The sequence below is a fragment of the Manis javanica genome, chromosome 6 (genome assembly GCF_040802235.1).
Source record: "Manis javanica isolate MJ-LG chromosome 6, MJ_LKY, whole genome shotgun sequence".
NCBI lineage: Eukaryota > Metazoa > Chordata > Mammalia > Pholidota > Manidae > Manis > Manis javanica.
In genome coordinates this window covers 145,993,884-146,011,081 of record NC_133161.1, presented here as the reverse complement: position 1 = coordinate 146,011,081, position 17,198 = coordinate 145,993,884, and the positions used below count along the sequence as shown (strand labels likewise).

The following is a 17,198-nucleotide window of genomic DNA, read 5'->3' as shown; positions in this document are numbered from 1 at the left end:
CTCAGCAGCAGCAGCTGCGTGCCCGAGGCCCACTGAAACGCCTCCACTCGGGCCTTCGTGCTCCTCCTCGTCTCCTAGCTGCAGACTTGAGGGCCGGAGCGATTTCAGAGGAACACAGACATGCCTGTGGCTCCGCTCGGCCCCTCAGCTCAAAGGGGTGCTGGGGATGGTCTTCCCGGCTCCTCCCCCGGGGCAGTGCCAGGCAGCCTGCCCTGCGTCCTTCACAGGCCCTTTGTTGCTCCCCAGGCTGTGGCAGCACTAGAGAGGGAGCACAGGGCTGAGCTGCAGCGGCTGTCTTCCTCACGGGAGGCCAAGCACCGAGAAGTGAGAGGCAGTGCCCTGGCCTGGGAGGCGGGGCCTGGGTGTCCTGGCCCCTGAGGGCGAACCTCAGCACCCCGTCATGGCAGCAGGACCCAGCCCCACCCCTGCCACTCGGGAGGGAGCCTCCCTCTCCCCCTGGCCCGTGGGGATAGGTGCTGGGTGCTGCAACAAGAGTCCCCGCGGCCACTCTGCTGTGCTGACTGTCACACTCCCCGGGGGCCTCCTCAGGTGGTGTCCAGCCTCCAGAAGAAAATAGAGGACACACAGCAGAAAGAGGAGGCCCAGCTGCAGGAGAGCCTCGAGTGGGCAGAGCAGAGAGCGCGTCAGAAAGTTCACCGAGCGCTGGAGTACGAGTGGGAGGTGAGTGCTGGTCCGCTGCTTCGGCCTGGCGGGCACCTGTTGTGGGTGGTCTGCCTGGCCTGGCCCAGAGCTCCTCTGCTTTGCTGCTGGTGTCTCCGGTAGGGTTAGAACTTCTGCCCCGGTTTTAGCCTTAGTTCCCTCAAGGCCAGGTGCTTCTCTGCCCCCATGGCCCTCTACTTGTGCAGGGAGGGGGCTGGAGGAGGGCTGTGTGTGTCATGTGCGCATGGGGGACGATGGGCAGGCGTGAGGCGCTGCATGTGTGCACGGGTCCCGAGTTGCTGGTCCACTCTCAGCCCTGCCTGTTGCCCTGCAGATCGACGGCCTCCTGAGAGAGAAGCGCCAGGAGGTGGAGAGGGACCACGAGAGGAGGATGGGCAGGATGAAGGAGGAGCACCAGCGGGCGGTGGCCGAGGCCAGAGAGCAGTATGCAGCTGAGGTGACCGGGCCTCAGCCCTGGCGCGCGCTCACGTGCACACCCCCTGGGGGCCCTCCCTCAGCCGGAGGGCAGCGGAAGGGGCAGCTGTGCTCCGAGACCGTGCGGGCCTCCTTCCTTGGCACCCGCGCCCTGCTGTGCTGAGGTCCTGTTTTCCTTTTCAGTAAAGCTGGAGATGAAGTGTGGTGCCCTCTTGGGCAGCCCACCTCGCTCCCGTAGAGATAATGGCTCACGTGTACTCGGCGCACACTGCGCCCGCACTGCTCTCAGCCTTGTGTGTGTGTGAACTCGTTTCGCCCTCACAGCACCCTTGGGGAGTATGTACTCCCATTACCTCCCTTTGAAAATGAGGAAACTGAGACAGGGGCATGTCAGCGACTTCCCCAAGCCCCCCCGCTAGCAGGTAGAGGGGCGGGAATAACAGTCCAGACTGACTCCAGAGCCTTCCCCTTTAACCCCCCAGCCCCATGCCACCAGAGCTAACTGGAATGCCAGGACACTAAGAAGTAGACTGGCAAGAGCCCAACAGTATTTAGGTATCTGCCCATCTTCAGCTTTGGGCTGAGGTGGGAAAGTTCCATTTGGCAGGTGGCCACAGGGCGCGGTGGGCCTCCGCCTGGGCTTTACAGGCCCCCCTCCAGTGACTGGAACTGTACCCAGACTCTGCACGGTCTTTCCCTGGGCAGAAGCAGCCGGCCTGTGATGAAATGGGGTCGACTCCCTTCCCCAACCGATTCAGACCTTGCTGAAGAAGAGTGATGACTAATCGATGAGCTCTCTCCCCCCAGGGAAGGGCAGCTGGGTCCGCGGGGGCAGTAGGAGAGGCAGCTCCTCCTTGGATGCCAGCCTGATGCCCGTGTCAGTGGCGGAGGTGCTCTCGGGGACAGGAGCCCTGCCAGCCTTGATGCTGTCCTCCCTCGAGGAACTGGCCCCAAGAGGGGGGGGGCGCTGACCTCACTGCGCCGAGGCTGCAGGGGCTGCGGGCTGTGGGCTCAGGCTGTGAAGGGCCGCTGCACTTTCCTACCGGCGGCCCTCGCCCTGCGCAGGAGAGTAGGCAGCGGGCTGAGCTCCTGGGGCGCCTGGCCAGGGAGCGAGAGCGCCTGCGGAAGGCCCACGAGTGGGAGCTGGAGGACCTGCGGCGTCGGCACCGGGAGCAGGTGGGGTTCTGGGCAGACACTTGGGGCTGGGGTGGGTGAGCCTCCTGCCACCCCCGTGCAGGGCAGGTAAGTGCTAGGGGGACAGGGCCTGAGAGCCTCCCGAGTGGGGGCCTCCCGGGCCTCCCAGGCAGGGGCTCCTTGGCCCCTCCGTTTGCTGGGCCAGGGCACGTCACTGCAGGGGGAGCGTCCGGCCCCTTCGGGCCCTGGGGTCAGAGCCTTTGCCTCCCCTCACTGGGAGGAGACAAGGGGCTGCTTTCCTGGGAGGCCCCGGGCGAAGGAGCCTGGCCTGGAGTGTGAGGCCTGGTATGGCGGCTCAGAGCCTCTTCCCGCCCCGCAGCCGAAGCCTTATGTTCATCCTACATGCACATCTTTCTCTCCACCTACATTTCCGCGCAGGAAAGGAAATTCCAGGATTTAGAAGGGGAACTTGAAGCCAGAACCAAAGATGTCAAGGCCAGACTGGCTCAGCTGGACGTCCAGGTGGGGGGGCCAGGGTGGAGTACAGGACCTCCAGGTGCCCTTGACCTGGGAGTGATGGCTCCACAGAGAGGGTGGGCCCGTCCTTCCTGCCCCTCGGGCCTGGGGCCTGGGGCCCGGGGCCTGGAGACGAAGGCCCCAGGGCTCCACGCCTGCCCTTCCCCTGCAGGAGGAGGCTGCCCGGAGGGAGCAGCAGCAGCTCCTCGATGTGCAGAGGCGGGTGGCGCTGGAGAGCCAGGTCTGTCTGCCCCTCCAGTGCGCCCTGCTTTGTCTCCCCCCTGTTCCTTCCCCTTCCTTCCCTTCTTCCACCCCGTAGCCTGCTTTTTGTCCAGCTGACCCGTCCAGGGCCTTGGAATTCCAAACTATGCTGGCCGATATGCCACAGAGAGCACCACCCCGTGGAATCCAGCTCGGGGGCCTCGGGTTTGGGGGCGGATGGGAGCCTGTGCGCGGGCCGCAGACACGCTGGCCGCACCTCTCTCCCCAGCTCTTTGGGCTTCCCTGTCCTCTGCTGCTGCTTGCTTCCTGCCTTCCCCTCTTTCTCTCCTCCTACCTTTCTGAGCAGGAAAGGAAATTCTAGGATTTAGAGGTGACCTGAAACCAGAACCAAAGATACGCGGGGGTTCCTATCTTTTCTTTTGTCCTCAGGAAGCTGCAGCCACCCTGGGGCAGGCGAAGAAGGAGCACACCCACCTGCTGGAGTCAAACCGGCAGCTGCAAAGGATTCTCGATGAGCTGCAGGACCGCAGATTGGAGCTGGAGTCCCAGGTGGAGCAGCTGCAGGCCCGGAGTCAGAGGCTGCAGAAGCATGTCAGGTGCTGTGGGCACCCTGCACGGAGCCACCCCTGCTGCCTCTCACCTGCCCTCTGCTGCTCATGCACCCTGTGTCTTCATGGCCCACTTAACAGGCAGAGGGGGAGCTGGGCAGAGGGTTAGTCTGCTGCATTTTGTAGCGAGTTGGGGGCTGTTAAGAGGCTGTGAACAGCTGGGGAGCCCTGGGTCTGCCAGTCCTGCCCCAGCCCTGCCTCAAGGAATAGGACGGAAGCGAAGGGGTGGAGGTGGTCCTGCGCCCTCCCTCACACTGGGAGCCCTGGCAGCTGTCCAGCTGCTTTATCATGTGACCCTGCTCACCTCCCTTTCCCACCACAGGGACCTGGAGGCCCAAGTTCAGAGGAAGCAGGACATGTCGAAAGGGCTGGCAGTCGAGGAGGGTGATGCCCCATGTTCTGAGCCAGATCTCCACATCAAGGACTTGAGGGCGTCCCTTGGGACTGTGAGCTGCTCTGCGCCTTGGAAGGGACAGGGTGGCTGGGCTGGGGCACCACAGAGGAAGGGCAGTCCAGGCAAGGGCCAGTTCTGGGGGCACTGGGGCGTTGGCAGGGCTCCTGCTCTGCCCTGTACAGACCCGTAGCCTCCGGCTTCTCCCATTCCCAGCCCCACATGTCCGGTCCCACGGCGTCTGTGAGTGAGTGAGTGGGGCCTCGCAGCTGGAGAGCCACTGCCGTGTCTCGGCCCTGGGGAGGGCTTTGGAGTCCTTTGAGCTGCAGTGTATCTGATTTTGTTGAATTTGATGGGCCTTTCCTGCCATGTGTTCTTAGAACCAAACCAAAGAGGCATCCCCTGCCCTCTCCCAGAGCAAGGAGGAGACTGGCTTGTCCTTGGACAGGTGAGTTCCAGTAGTCTGTCTTACTTTGGGTGAGGATGCTGTGAAAGGGTCAGTGACTGCCTGCGTCACAGAGCAGAGAGGTGCTGATGTGAGGTGACAGCTGTCACCCATGGGGCTCAGTTCAGGGAAGGGGGCCCGAGGGGTTTTCTCTGGCAAAGCCACACAGGTGCCCATTGTGACCCTTGACACAACATGTGAGGCCTGCTGACTTCTGGTTGAGGACCAGGCTCGTGGGGTGTCTGTCTGGAGGCCTTAGGTGCCATACCCTCAGTCACTGTGGGGGACTCGGTACAATGCATGAAATGCAACATGGTGTTTAACGGTGGCATCCCCACATCGCCCCGCCCCTGCCGTAGCCCAGTGGTCTGCTCAGGGTGGGCATCTGCTGGCATGTGGTCGAGTGACCCACAGCACGGGTTTCTGGGATGTTTTCCCTCTCCAACTCTCCAGCCCTGAACTGCCCTCCCACAGCATCCAGCACTACGTCTCTGCTGAGGGGATAGCTCTCCGGAGTGCCAAGGAGTTCCTGGTGCGGCAGACACGCTCTATGCGGAGGCGGCAGACAGTTCTGCAAGCTGCCCAGCGGCACTGGCGCCATGAGCTGGACGGTGCTCAGGGGGCAGATGCAGACCCGCCAGGCACTGAGGCCCTGGAAGACGTGCGCAAGGACCTGGATGAGGTCGGGGTCTCAGAGCACCTGCAGCCAGCCCTGTGCTGGGAGCTGGGGGACGGGGCTGGGGGAGCGGGGGCAGCAGCCCCTTTGGGCTCACCTCCCCCTGGGCTCGCTGTCTATATCATTTGAGGGTCTCGGCAGAAGATTCCACCTGGTCCCTTAGAATTTAGATGGTGCTCAGAGCTGCTGAGGAAGTGTGGGTCCAGGGGAGGGCAAGAGGCTGGCAGAGGGGCAGGGCTCCTGGGGTATCCGCATGCTACCTCTAGGCCCTGTCATTTCTCTGCTGAGTCCCTCCCAGCAAAGATGTTAGAATTGGTAGTTGGAGCAGTTATAACTACCACCATTTGGTTAACAGTAACCACTGGAGAGTTTGTTAGGTTCGGGCGTCATGCTAAGCATGTAACACACTCCCATTTAACTCTCATGAACAGTGTTTTTCAAATGAGAGTCCAGACTGAGAGTTAAGTGATTTGTTCTAGATCACCCAGCCCTCAAATGGCAGAGCTGGGACTCCAGCCCTGGTGTGGGTAGCCACCACATGCATGCCCCACTCCCTCCCCGGCTGCAGGGGACCAGGCACCTGGGTGAGACGACGTCGGCCATGCAGAAAGGCTGTGACCTGCTGAAGACAGAGGAGCTGCATCGGCTGGAGGCCTCCCTTGGGGAAGAGGTGCCGCCCCGTGGCCACGCCTTCCTCTTCCATGGTCCCATGTTGGGGGTGCTGGGTTGGCGAAAACACTGGTGGCTTCAGCTTTGAGGGTGCTGAGTGGGCCCGAGCAGACCTGGAGCCTTTTGCCGCAGGTTTTTGTGAGCGAGACTAGCCCCTGCCCCTCCCCTGTCATGGTCCTCAGGGAGAGCTGTGCCCGGGGTGTGGGGATCAGAGGAACCTGGAAGACTTCCCTGCCTTCCCTGGGGCCTTGGGGCCTCCTCCCTGGGTGCTGGAGGTGTGGGGCAGCAGGAGAGGGGCCGTCGTCCCCGCTGCCCCTGCCCACCAGGTCCTCAGTCCCCACACCGCACATCACAGGGGCAGTGGGCAGAAAGCCCAGGGTGAGCATCAGGACCGACTGCTGCTTCTGTCAGCCCTTAGATGCAGACACTCTCAGAGGAGCCCCGACCAAGAAGGCGGTGACCTTTGACCTCGGTGACCTGGAAGACACCAGCAGTGAAAGCTCCGAGTCCTCCCTGCCTCACAGTGAGTGGTGGTGTCGGCGGGGAGGGGCTGGGGGGTCTTAGGGAACAGAGGTACAGCCCCTTCCCCTGGCCGGCACGGCTGGGGCTGCGGCAGGTGCTGCGTCAATGGGTGGGAAGGAACGAACCCCTTTGGCTTTGGCGGCACTCAGGGCTGAGGCCAGGAAAGGCCTTCGGACTTGCAGAGCAGGGCACAGGGAGAAGGTGCCCGTTAGCCTTTCCCTTCCAGTGCCACCTGCCCGGGCACTGTTCTCCCTCTGCCACCCTGCCTTCCCTCACCGCCATCAAGGCTGAGGCGCTGCTGTCTGGAGGAACAGGGAGGGTGGGACTGGCAGTGAGCCACAGCATCAGCCGGGCCAGGGGACATTCCAGGGCGCTGGATCTGAGTCCTTCCCCACCTCTGCTCTCCCTTTACAGTCGCCCTGACCCCATGTCCCACCTTCCACAATAAGATCCACTACCTGAACAGCTCGCTGCAGCAGATCAGCCGCCAGATGAATGGCGCCCTCAGCGTGCTGGGCAGCCTCAACACGCAGCTGCCCCTCTTCACTTCGGTGCCAGCCCAGGCCCCTCCCTGCCCCTCCCTGGCTGGGGTCCCAAGCCCAGCCACGCCTACCCGGTGGGCCTGGGACCTGGGGCTGGGCCCCAGGCCCTCCTCCTCTGTTTCTCAAACTGTGGACGACTTACTGGTGGAGAAGTGGCACAAGTATTTTCCAAGTAAGCCCCCCTCCCCTGCCCCCAATTTTGGTTTCGTCTATGGGTTAGACCTGCTGGTGGTGGTGCTGGAGTTCTGGCGGGTTGCAGCCTTTCTGATGGGTTTAATAGCTTCCGTGTATTATATTGTGGGCCAGGCATTTTATATAGCTTTTAATTTGTCCTTATAATAAACCCCTGAGGCAATAATATTTGTCTCCACCTCACAGAAAGGGGGACTGGGACTCAGGCGAAGTGGTGAGCACACAAGGAGCAAGTGACAGGCTGGCTTTTGACCCTTGTCTCTCTGACGCCAGGGTTCTGCTCACAACCCTGTGGCTGTATGGCTTCCCCCTGGTCCCACAGGCCTGCTTAGGAATGTGAAAAGCCACCAAAAACATAGTTACTTGAGGGAAAATGGTACATAGCTTCTCCCTAAGACAAGTAGATCAATTCCTGGTTGTCACCTGTCACTCTTTCCTTGTTTTGGGGAAGTGGCCGGCCAGGGTCCGGCTCAGCTGACCTGCTGCCGAGCTCTGAATGATTTCCTCCCATTTTCCAGCTGGAGCCCCGCCCCTCAGCAGCAGCCCTGCCCCCCTGGAGAACAGGCTGGGTTATGTGTCTGCCAGGTAAGCCCCGCTGTGCCTCCCTGGGCAGGTGGGCCTTTGGGGAGAGCAGAGCTCCCGGTCACTGTGCCCAGAGGGTGAGCAGCCCCAGCCCACAGAGCTGCCTGCGTCTGAGGCGCCCCCCGCAACCGGAGAAGGGTCCAAACCGCCGAGGTCCCAGTCAGGGCTGTGCTTACCTGCCCAGCCCGGCGAGGAAGCTGCCTGGTGGGACCCTGCCCCTCCAGCCCCGGAGTGTGGCTGGTTGTTCTTTGCTTCGTATGGCTTCCTGCTTCCTCCAGTCCTGCTGGGTAACATCTGGAGTGAGAGGGGTGCCCATTCATCCTCCTCCTCGCCAAGTGTACCCCCTTCCCCCTCCCCCTTTGGCCAACTTGGGAGCTGATGCTGGGCAGGTATTGAGCCGACAGAAGGCAAAGCTTCCGCTGAGGAGACAGGCTGGGAATAAGCAGATGCGAGTGACCAGAGCCTGGAGTGTCCACTCTGGAAGGGGCTCCGGGGTCCACCGCCTTCCCTTTTAGGCACTGACTCTCATCCTCTGAGAGGGGCATTCTGGCCAGTACGGGGAGTTTAGAATCGTTAAAGAGACCCCCAGAAAGGCTACAGCTGGTCTGCTGAGAGGAAGCGTGGGCAGGCAGAAGTGAGGGCCTCCGGCGGGCCCGCTCGCCCTCGCCTCCCCATGCTGTCCTCCTCCTTGCAGCGAGCAGCTCCACCTCCTGCAGCATTCCCAGTCCCAAGTGCCCAGGATGGGCAGCACCAGCTTTCAGAGCATGATCGAGGCCAACCGAAGGTGGCTGGAGCAGTACAAGAATGACCCCAGGTCGTATCCTTTCAGCGGGTTTCCAAACCCTGGCCCCTTCCTGGCTGAGCCAGGTTGCAAGGCTTGCGTTTGTGTCCTGGGGCCCCTGTGTGGAAGACTGCATTTGGCCTTTGACCCTTCCCTGGTTGTGCTCATCTGACTGCAGTTTTCCTTCACCTCCGGGTCAGGTACCTCTTCTCGCTGCCCAAGCCAACAGGTGCTTCGGGCCTCCTGCAGCTGGGCCTGTGTGAAGACAACAAACTGAAGGTATATCACTGCTGAGGCCCTGAGCAATGGGCTTCGGGGCAGCCTGGCCTGTCCTGCACCCGGACCACATGCCCAGGAGCTGCCTGCGCTTCGTCCCCTCCGATGGAGCCGCCCCCTGTGCCCTCTTTGTCCCCCTCTGAGGAACCACGGGGCTGGGTGACAAGGATGGTATGACTCGGAACAGCAAGCTGCCCCCTCTGTGACCGCACAGCCTACCTCAGGCTTCAGTGTGTCAACTTGTGCAAGAGCTCCTGCAGGGACAGGCGGCAGAGGGCACCTCTGGGGCAGCAGAGGTGTGGCGGGCACCTGTAGGAGGAAGAGGTGCCTCTAAAAATCAACTCCCTTTGCAGTTGAGTTGGTCCATTGGGCCTGCAGGGCACTGCCTGCGGCTCCCGCAGTTTTGTGTGTGGCCTTTACCCGCCCAGGACAAAGTGCCCCAGCATGTCTGTGTCCCCCTGGGGCCAGGTCTTTCTCTAGTACCTCAGCCTTCTCTTCGGACTGTCTCGGGCCTGGGTCCAGAGCCCTGCTGGCTTGCTGGAGGCTGGCCCACGGCGGTCGGTCTTCTCCAGTGGCGTCCTCAGCAGCGCTCTCTGCCCCGCCCAAGGTCCCTCCCCAGTGCCGCCCCAGCTAGATTCTCAGGTCTCAAGCCCTCAACGCTGAGGAAGTGTAAGCCATAGGGAGAGCCTGGGTTGGCTCTGGGCCTCAGACCGGCTCCCCTCCTGGACCGCCTCTCGGGCTATTCACAGGCTCCTGTTCCCATTTAGACTTTCCACCTGTGCCACCCCTGCCCCAACCCACTGCCATTACTTCTCGGAGCTTGGAGACTGGTTCTGAAGGAGGTGAGGGGCTGGCCAGTGCCAGGGGCTGGCAGCAAGGGTCCCGTGTCTGCTGGAGCTGCTGCCGTTCCGACAGCACCCTGCAGCTCCGCTTCTCTCATCAGCTCCTTGGCGGGCTGCTGGGGATGTTCTCTGACATCTGTCTCCCTTTTAAAATAAAGGGCCCCCCTTTTTCTTACCTTAAAGCATGGAGCTGCACTTGCCTCGCCAGTGCATAGAAACCAACCCACCATTCATTTCCTGGTCATGGAGGAAAAAACTAAGATCCAATTGGCTTTATTTTTTTTTCCAACCCCTTTTAGGCCTCAGTCTACAAGAAAAAATGTCCATTTTGTGCTTCGGGGTGTGTCACGACCAACTCACTCCAATGACAAGCCTGTGTCAGATCTCTGCTACAAGGCAGTCGTATGAATCCGTCTCCTCTTTGAAGGTCTTTGCCTCCTTTCTCTTAAAAATAAAAGAAGGAGAAGTTACTACACACAAAATATCTCCTAGGTGTCTCATTTAATCATCACAAAAACCCAAGATGTAGGTCTTTTCAGCTGTGTTTCTGTGGATGAGAAAACCAAGGCTCAGAGCCTTGGTACGTGCCTGGGGTCCTGGAGAAAGTAGCCGAGCTCCCTGCAAGCGCAGAGCCCTCGGCCCCACCCGGTACCCCCACCAGCAGCCTTCGAGGCGCTGATGTTCCCCATCTCTCTCTGCTCTCTCCCTACTCCGCCACCTACAGTGTGTCATCTCCCAAAGGCCCCTTGACATTGTTCTCCCCATGCAGACATGAGACATAAGCCCCCTGCAGTCCTAAGCTGGCAAAGCTGGTTTTTTTCTGCCCCAGTGGTGTGAGCAGCCTACATAGTCTTGGATTGTAGCAACAAAATTGCTGGGAAAGCCACCTGAGAAGGCCACGTTTTATGGATTTGTATAAAACCAACTTAAACTAAACATAGGAACTGAGGCCGCCTCCTCTGTGTCCTCGTGTCCTAGCTGCTCTGATGCAGGGAGGGGAGCAAACTAACATTTGTCAACTGCCTTTGGTTTGCAGGGTGCGTTTCACATGTTATCTCATGTAATCCTCCTAACCCGTGAAGTTGGATTCTTATGTTAGATGGGGAGCTCTAGGCTCAGAGAGGTTAAACGGGAAATAATTAAAATTACAGACCGAATCCCTGATAAATATAGATGTAAACTTTCTCAATAAAATACTAGTACACGTAGTTCAGTAGCACATTAAAAAGATCATTTCATTCACCACCATGATCAAGTGGGATAAACCTGGTATAAACCTGGGATGCAAGAATGGCTGAACATACACAAATCAGTCAATGTGATACATTTTTGACTGAATGAAAAAAAAATCACATCATCTCAATAGATGGAGGAGTCTGACAAAAACTAGACAAAATTCATGATAAAAACAATAAGTTAGGTAGAAGGAATATAACCTTAGCATAATAAAGACCATGTAAACAGAAAATCTAAACAGACCAATTACCAGAAATTGAATCAGTAATCAAAAAACTACCCAAGAAAAAAACCTCCAGACCAGAAGGATTCACTGCTGAATCTTATCAGACATTTGGAGAAGACATAATGCCCATTCTCCTTAAAGTTTTCCAAAAAATAAAAGAGAAGGGAATACTTCCAAACTCATTCTAAGAGGCCAGCATCACTCTAATACCAAAACCAGGCAAAGACACCACAAAAAAAGAAAACTAGACCAATATCCCTGATGAACATAGATGCAAAAATACTCAACAAAATATTAGCAAACTGAATTCAAAAATACATCAAGAGGACCATACACCATAATCAAGTGGGATTCATCCCAGGGATGCAGGGATGCAGGGATGCAAGGATGGTACAACATTTGAAAATCCATTAACATCACCCACCACATCAACAAAAAGGACAAAAACCACAAGATCATCTCCATAGATGTTGAAAAAGCATTCGACAAAATTCAACATCCATTCATGATAAAAACTCAACAAAATGGGTGTAGAGGGCAAGTACCTCAACATAATAAAGGCCATATATGATAAACCCACAGCCAACATCATACTTAACAGTGAGAAGCTGAAAGCTTCTCCTCTAAAGTCAGGAACAAGACAAGGATGCCCACTCTCCCCGCTTTTATTCAATATAGTACTGGAGGTCCTAGCCATGGCAATCAGACAACACAAAGAAATAAAGGATCCAGATTGGTAAGGAAGAAGTCAAACTGTCACTGTTTGCAGATGATATGATATTGTACATAAAATCCCTAAAGAATGCACTCCAAAACTACTAGAACTAATAGCTGAATTCAGCAAAGTTGTACGATACAAAATTAATACACAGGAATCTTTTGCATTCCTATACACTAACAATGAACTAGCAGAAAGAGAAATCAGAAGAACAATTCCATTCACAATTGTATCAAAAAGAATAAAATACCTAAAAATAAACCTAACCAAGGAAGTGAAAGACCTATACCCTGAAAACTACAAGACACTCTTAAGAGAAATAAAGAGGACACTAATAAATTCATCCCATGCTTTTGGGTAGGAAGAATTAATATTGTCAAAATGGCCCTCCTGCCAAAAGCGATCTACAGATTCAATGCAATCCTTGTCAAAATACTGACAGCATTCTTCAACAAACTGGAACAAATAGTTCTAAAATTCATATGGAACCACAAAAGACCCCAAATAGCCAAAACAATCCTGAGAAGGGAGAATAAAGCAGGGGGGAATCTTGCTTCCCAACTTCAAGCTCTACTACAAAGCCACAGTAATCAAGACAATTTGGTACTGGCACAAGAACAGAGCCATAGACCAGTGGAACAGAATAGAATCCAGATATTAACCCAAACATATATGGTCAATTAATATATGATAAAGGAGCCATGGACATACAATGGGAAAATGACAGCCTCTTCAACAGGTGGTGTTGGCAAAACTGGACAGCTACATGTAAGAGAATGAAACTGGATTACTGTCTAACTCCATACACAAAAGTAAACTCAAAATGGATCAAAGGCCTGAATGTTAAGTCATGAAACCATAAAACTCTTAGAAGAAAACATAGGCAAAACTCTCTTGAATATAAACATGAATGATTTCTTCATGAACATATCTCCACAGGCAAGGGAAACAAAAGCAAAAATGAGCAAGTGGGACTATATCAAACTAAAAAGCTTCTGTACAGCAAAGGACACCATCAGTAGAACAAAAAGGTATCCTACAGTATGGGAGAATATATTCATAAATGACATATCCAATAAGGGGTTGACATACAAAATACACAAAGAGCTCACGCACCTCAACAAACTAAAAGCAAATAATCCAATTAAAAAATGGGCAGAGGATCTGAACAGACAGTTCTCCAAAGAAGAAATTCAGATGGCCAACAGACACATGAAAAGATGCTCCGCATCGCTAATCATCAGAGAAATGCAAATTAAAATCACAGTGAGATATCACCTCACACCAGTTAGGATGGCCACCCTCCAAAAGACAAACAACAAATGTTGGTGAGGATGTGGAGAAAGGGGAACCCTCCTACACTGCTGGAGAGAATGTAAATTAGTTCAACCATTGTGGAAAGCAGTATGGAGGTTCCTCAAAAAACTCAAAATAGAAATACCATTTGACCCAGGAATTCCACTCCCAGGAATTTACCATAAGAATGCAGGAGCCCAGTTTCAAAAGGACATATGCACCCCAACATTTATCGCAGCACTGTTTACAATAGCCAAGGTATGGAAACAACCTAAGTGTCCATCAGTAGATGAATGGATAAAGAAGAGGTGGTACATAAACACAATGGAATATTATTCAGCCATAAGAAGAAAACAAATCCTACCATTTGCAACATGGATGGAGCTAGAGGGTATTATGCTCAGCGAAATAAGCCAGGTGGACAAGTACCAAATGATTTCACTCATTTGTGGAGCATAACAACAAAGCAAAACTGAAGGAACAAAACAGCAGCAGAGTCACAGGCTCCAAGAAGGGACTAGCTGTGGCCAAAGAGAAGGGATTGGGGAGGGTGGGTGGGGAGGGAGGGAGAAGGAGATTAAGGGGCATTATGATTAGCACACATAATATAGGGGGGGCACATGAAAGGCAGTATAGCACAGAAAAGACAAGTAGTGACTCTATAGCATCTTACTACACTGATGGACAGGGACTGCAGTGGGATGTGGCGGTGGGGGGGGACTCATTAATTTGGGTGAATGTAGTAACCACACTGTTGCTCATGTGAAACCTTTGTAAGATTATTTATCAATGATACCTTAAAATAATAAATAAAAATAAAACACATGAATATTACCTGTCTGCAAAAGTAAGTAAATAAATAAAATCCAAATATATAGATTAATGGAACAGAATAGAAGGCCCAGAAATATACCCAAATTTATATGGTCAATTAATATATGATAAAGGAGGCAAGAATATATATACACTGGGGAAAGGACCAGTCTCTTCATTTAATAAGTCTCTTCAATTAATTGTGTTGGGAAAACTGGACAGCCACATGCAAAAGAATGAAACTAGGCTGCATATTAACCATGCACAAAAATTAACTCAAAATGGATTAAAGACCTGAATGTAGGACTTGAAACTATAAAACTCCTAGAAGGAAACACAGGCGGTAAGCTCCTTGACACAGGTCTTAGTGATGATTTTTTGGATCAGACTCCAAAGCAAAGGCAAGAAAATAAAAAATAAAGGGGACAAGAGAAAACTAAAATTTTCTGCACAAGCAAAGGAAATTATCAACAAAATGAAATGGAAGCTACTAAATAGGAGAAAATATTTGCCAATCACATATTCTGATAAGGGGTTAATATTAAAAATTGATGAACACATATGACTCAGTAGCTAAAAAACAACCTGATTAAAAAGTGCACAGAGGACCTGAATAGATATTTTTCCAAAGAAGATGTACAGATGGCCAAAGGAACATGAAAATATGCTCAATATCGCTGATCATTAAGGAAATGCAAATTAAAACCACAGTGAGATATCACCTCACACCTTTTAGAATAGCTAATATCAAAAAGACAATAACAAATGTTGACAAAGATGTAGAGAAAAGGGAACCCTTGTGCACTGTTGGTAGAATGTAAACTGGTGCAGCCACTAGGAAAAACAGTCTGGAGTTTCTACAGAAACTTTAAATTAGAACTACGTTGTGATTTAGCAATTCTACTTCTGGGTATTTATCTAAAGAAAAAACTCCAGGGCGGAGCCAAGATGGCAGTGTGAGTAGGACAGTGGGAATCTCCTCCCAAAAACATATATCTTTTTGAAAATACAACAAATACAACTAATCCTAAAAGAGAGACCAGAAGACACAGGACAACAGCCAGACTACATCCACACCTGTGAGAACCCAGAGCCTGGTGAAAGGGGTAAGATACAAGCCCCAGCCCGGCGGGACCCGAGCACCCCTCACCCCAGCTCCGGGTGGGAGGAGAGGAGTCGGAGCGGGGAGGGAGAGGGAGCCCAGGACTGCTGAACACCCAGCCCCAGCCATCTGGACCAGAGTGTAGACACAGTGCATGCGTGGGGTCCTGGAAACTAGGGAAGCAGGACAGTAAGACCTGTGAGCGGGTCTCGAAGCTGGTGCCCGGTGACAAAGAAAAGCGAGTGCTTTTTGAAAGTCTTAAAGGGACAGGGACCCCACAGCTGGACGGAAGCATCCTGGGTCACAGTCCAGCAGCTGGAAATTCCAGGGAACTCCAGGCACACTAACCCCCTGGGCAACAGCTCTGAGACCCCTCACGGAGGTAAACAGCCAAACAGCCCCCCGCCCATCACCCCTCCGGGGCCCCGCCATAGCAGAGCAGCAGCCTGAGGCTGGCCACGCCCACAGCAAGGGAGCTTCTTCCATACCCACCGGGCAAGATACAGAGACCCAGTCTACACGCAATTGCCCAACACAAGCCACTAGGGGTCGCGGTTGTCCCAGTAAAGAAAGGCCAGTAGCAAGTGGAAAGAGGCTTGACTCTCCCAGCTGATAGACGCGTCAATAGCACTCCACTGCACCTATCAACATGAAAAGGCAAAAAAAATTTGATCCAGACAAGACTAACCCAGACAGCTTCGACAGCTTCTACATCTTCCCCTGAGAAGGAACCTGGGGAGATAGATTTAACCAGTCTTCCTGAAAAAGAATTCAAAACAAAAGTCATAACCATGCTGATGGACTTGCAGAGAAATATGCAAGAACTAAGGAGGGAGAATACAGAAATAAAACAAGCTCTGGAAGGACTTCAAAACAGAATGGACGAGATGCAAGAGACCATTAATGGACTAGAAAACAGAGAACAGGAACGCAGAGAAGCTGATGCAGAGAGAGATAAAAGGATCTCCAGGAATGAAAGAATTTTAAGAGAACTGTGGACCAATCAAAACAGAACAATATCCACATTATAGGGGTACCAGAAGAAGAAGAGAGAGAAAAAGGGATAGAAAGTGTCTTTGAAGAAATAATTGCTGAAAACTTCCCCAAACTAGGGGAGGAAATGGCCTTTCATACCACAGAGGTACACAGAACTCCCATGACAAGGGATCCAAGGAGGGCAACACCAAGACACATAATAATTAAAATGGCAAAGATCAAAGACAAGGACAGAGTATTAAAGGCAGCCAGAGAGAAAAAAAAGGTCACCTACAAAGGAAAACCCATCAGGCTATCATCAGACTTCTCAACAGAAACCCTACAGGCCAGAAGAGAATGGCATGATATACTTAATGCAATGAAACAGAAGGGCCTCGAACCAAGAATACTGTATCCAGCACGATTATCATTTAAATATGATGGCGGGATTAAACAATTCCCAGATAAGCAAAAATTGAGGGAATTTGCCTCCCATAAACCACCTCTACAGGGCATCTTACGGGGACTGCTCTAGATGGGAGCACTCCTAAAAAGAGCACAGAACAAAACACCCAACATATGAAGAATGGAGGAGGAGGAATAAGAAGGGAGAGAAATAAAGAATCATCAGACTGTGTTTATAATAGCTTAATAAGCGAGTAAGTTAGACAGTAAGATAGTAAAGAAGCTAACCTTGAACCTTTGGTAACCACAAACTTAAAGCCTGCAATGGCAATAAGTACATACCTTTCAATAATCACCCTAAGTGTAAATGGCCTGAATGCACCAATCAAAAGACACAGAGTAATAGAATGGGTAAAAAAGCAAGACCCATCTATATGCTGCTTACAAGAGACTCACCACAAACCCAAAGACATGCACAGACTCAAAGTCAAGGGATGGAAAAAGATATTTCATGCAAACAACAGAGAGAAAAAAGCAGGTGTTGCAATACCAGTATCAGACAAAATAGACTTCAAAATAAAGAAAGTAACAAAAGATAGAGAAGGACATTACATAATGATAAAGGGCTCAGTCCAACAAGAGGATATAACCATTATAAATATATATGCACCCAATACAGGAGCACCAGCATATGTGAAACAAATACTAACAGAATTAAAGGAGGAAATAGAATGCAATGCATTCATTCTGGGAGACTTCAACACACCACTCACTCCAAAGGACAGATCCACCAGACAGAAAATAAGTAAGGACACAGAGGCACTGAACAACACACTAGGACAGATGGACCTAATAGACATCTACAGAACTCTACATCCAAAAGCAACAGGATACACATTCTTCTCAAGTATACATGGAACATTCTCCAGAATAG

General features: G+C 52.9%; 1 protein-coding gene across 9 annotated transcripts in view; it reads left to right on the top strand.

Moving 5' to 3' along the window:
• CEP164 (centrosomal protein 164) overlaps window positions 1–9,975 on the top strand; it is a 62,973-nt gene extending 52,998 nt beyond the window's left edge. For 4 of the 9 annotated variants that reach the window (XM_036992776.2, XM_073239728.1, XM_073239727.1 and 1 more), the window contains 17 exons: window positions 247–324; window positions 550–681; window positions 995–1,117; window positions 2,161–2,271; window positions 2,668–2,751; window positions 2,918–2,986; window positions 3,397–3,563; window positions 3,898–4,021; window positions 4,347–4,414; window positions 4,865–5,093; window positions 5,656–5,757; window positions 6,168–6,279; window positions 6,693–6,992; window positions 7,531–7,597; window positions 8,289–8,411; window positions 8,576–8,654; window positions 9,793–9,975. In XM_036992776.2, coding sequence (XP_036848671.2) covers window positions 247–324; window positions 550–681; window positions 995–1,117; window positions 2,161–2,271; window positions 2,668–2,751; window positions 2,918–2,986; window positions 3,397–3,563; window positions 3,898–4,021; window positions 4,347–4,414; window positions 4,865–5,093; window positions 5,656–5,757; window positions 6,168–6,279; window positions 6,693–6,992; window positions 7,531–7,597; window positions 8,289–8,411; window positions 8,576–8,654; window positions 9,793–9,861 — 2,037 coding nt within the window. In that variant the 3' untranslated portion in view covers window positions 9,862–9,975. Of the gene's footprint in view, window positions 1–246; window positions 325–549; window positions 682–994; window positions 1,118–2,160; window positions 2,272–2,667; window positions 2,752–2,917; window positions 2,987–3,396; window positions 3,564–3,897; window positions 4,022–4,346; window positions 4,415–4,864; window positions 5,094–5,655; window positions 5,758–6,167; window positions 6,280–6,692; window positions 6,993–7,530; window positions 7,598–8,288; window positions 8,412–8,575; window positions 9,494–9,792 lie in introns of all 9 variants that reach the window. The other 5 variants (XR_012132729.1, XM_073239724.1, XM_073239723.1 and 2 more) reach the window with 5 other exon arrangements.
• The last annotated feature ends 7,223 nt before the right edge of the window (window positions 9,976–17,198 follow it).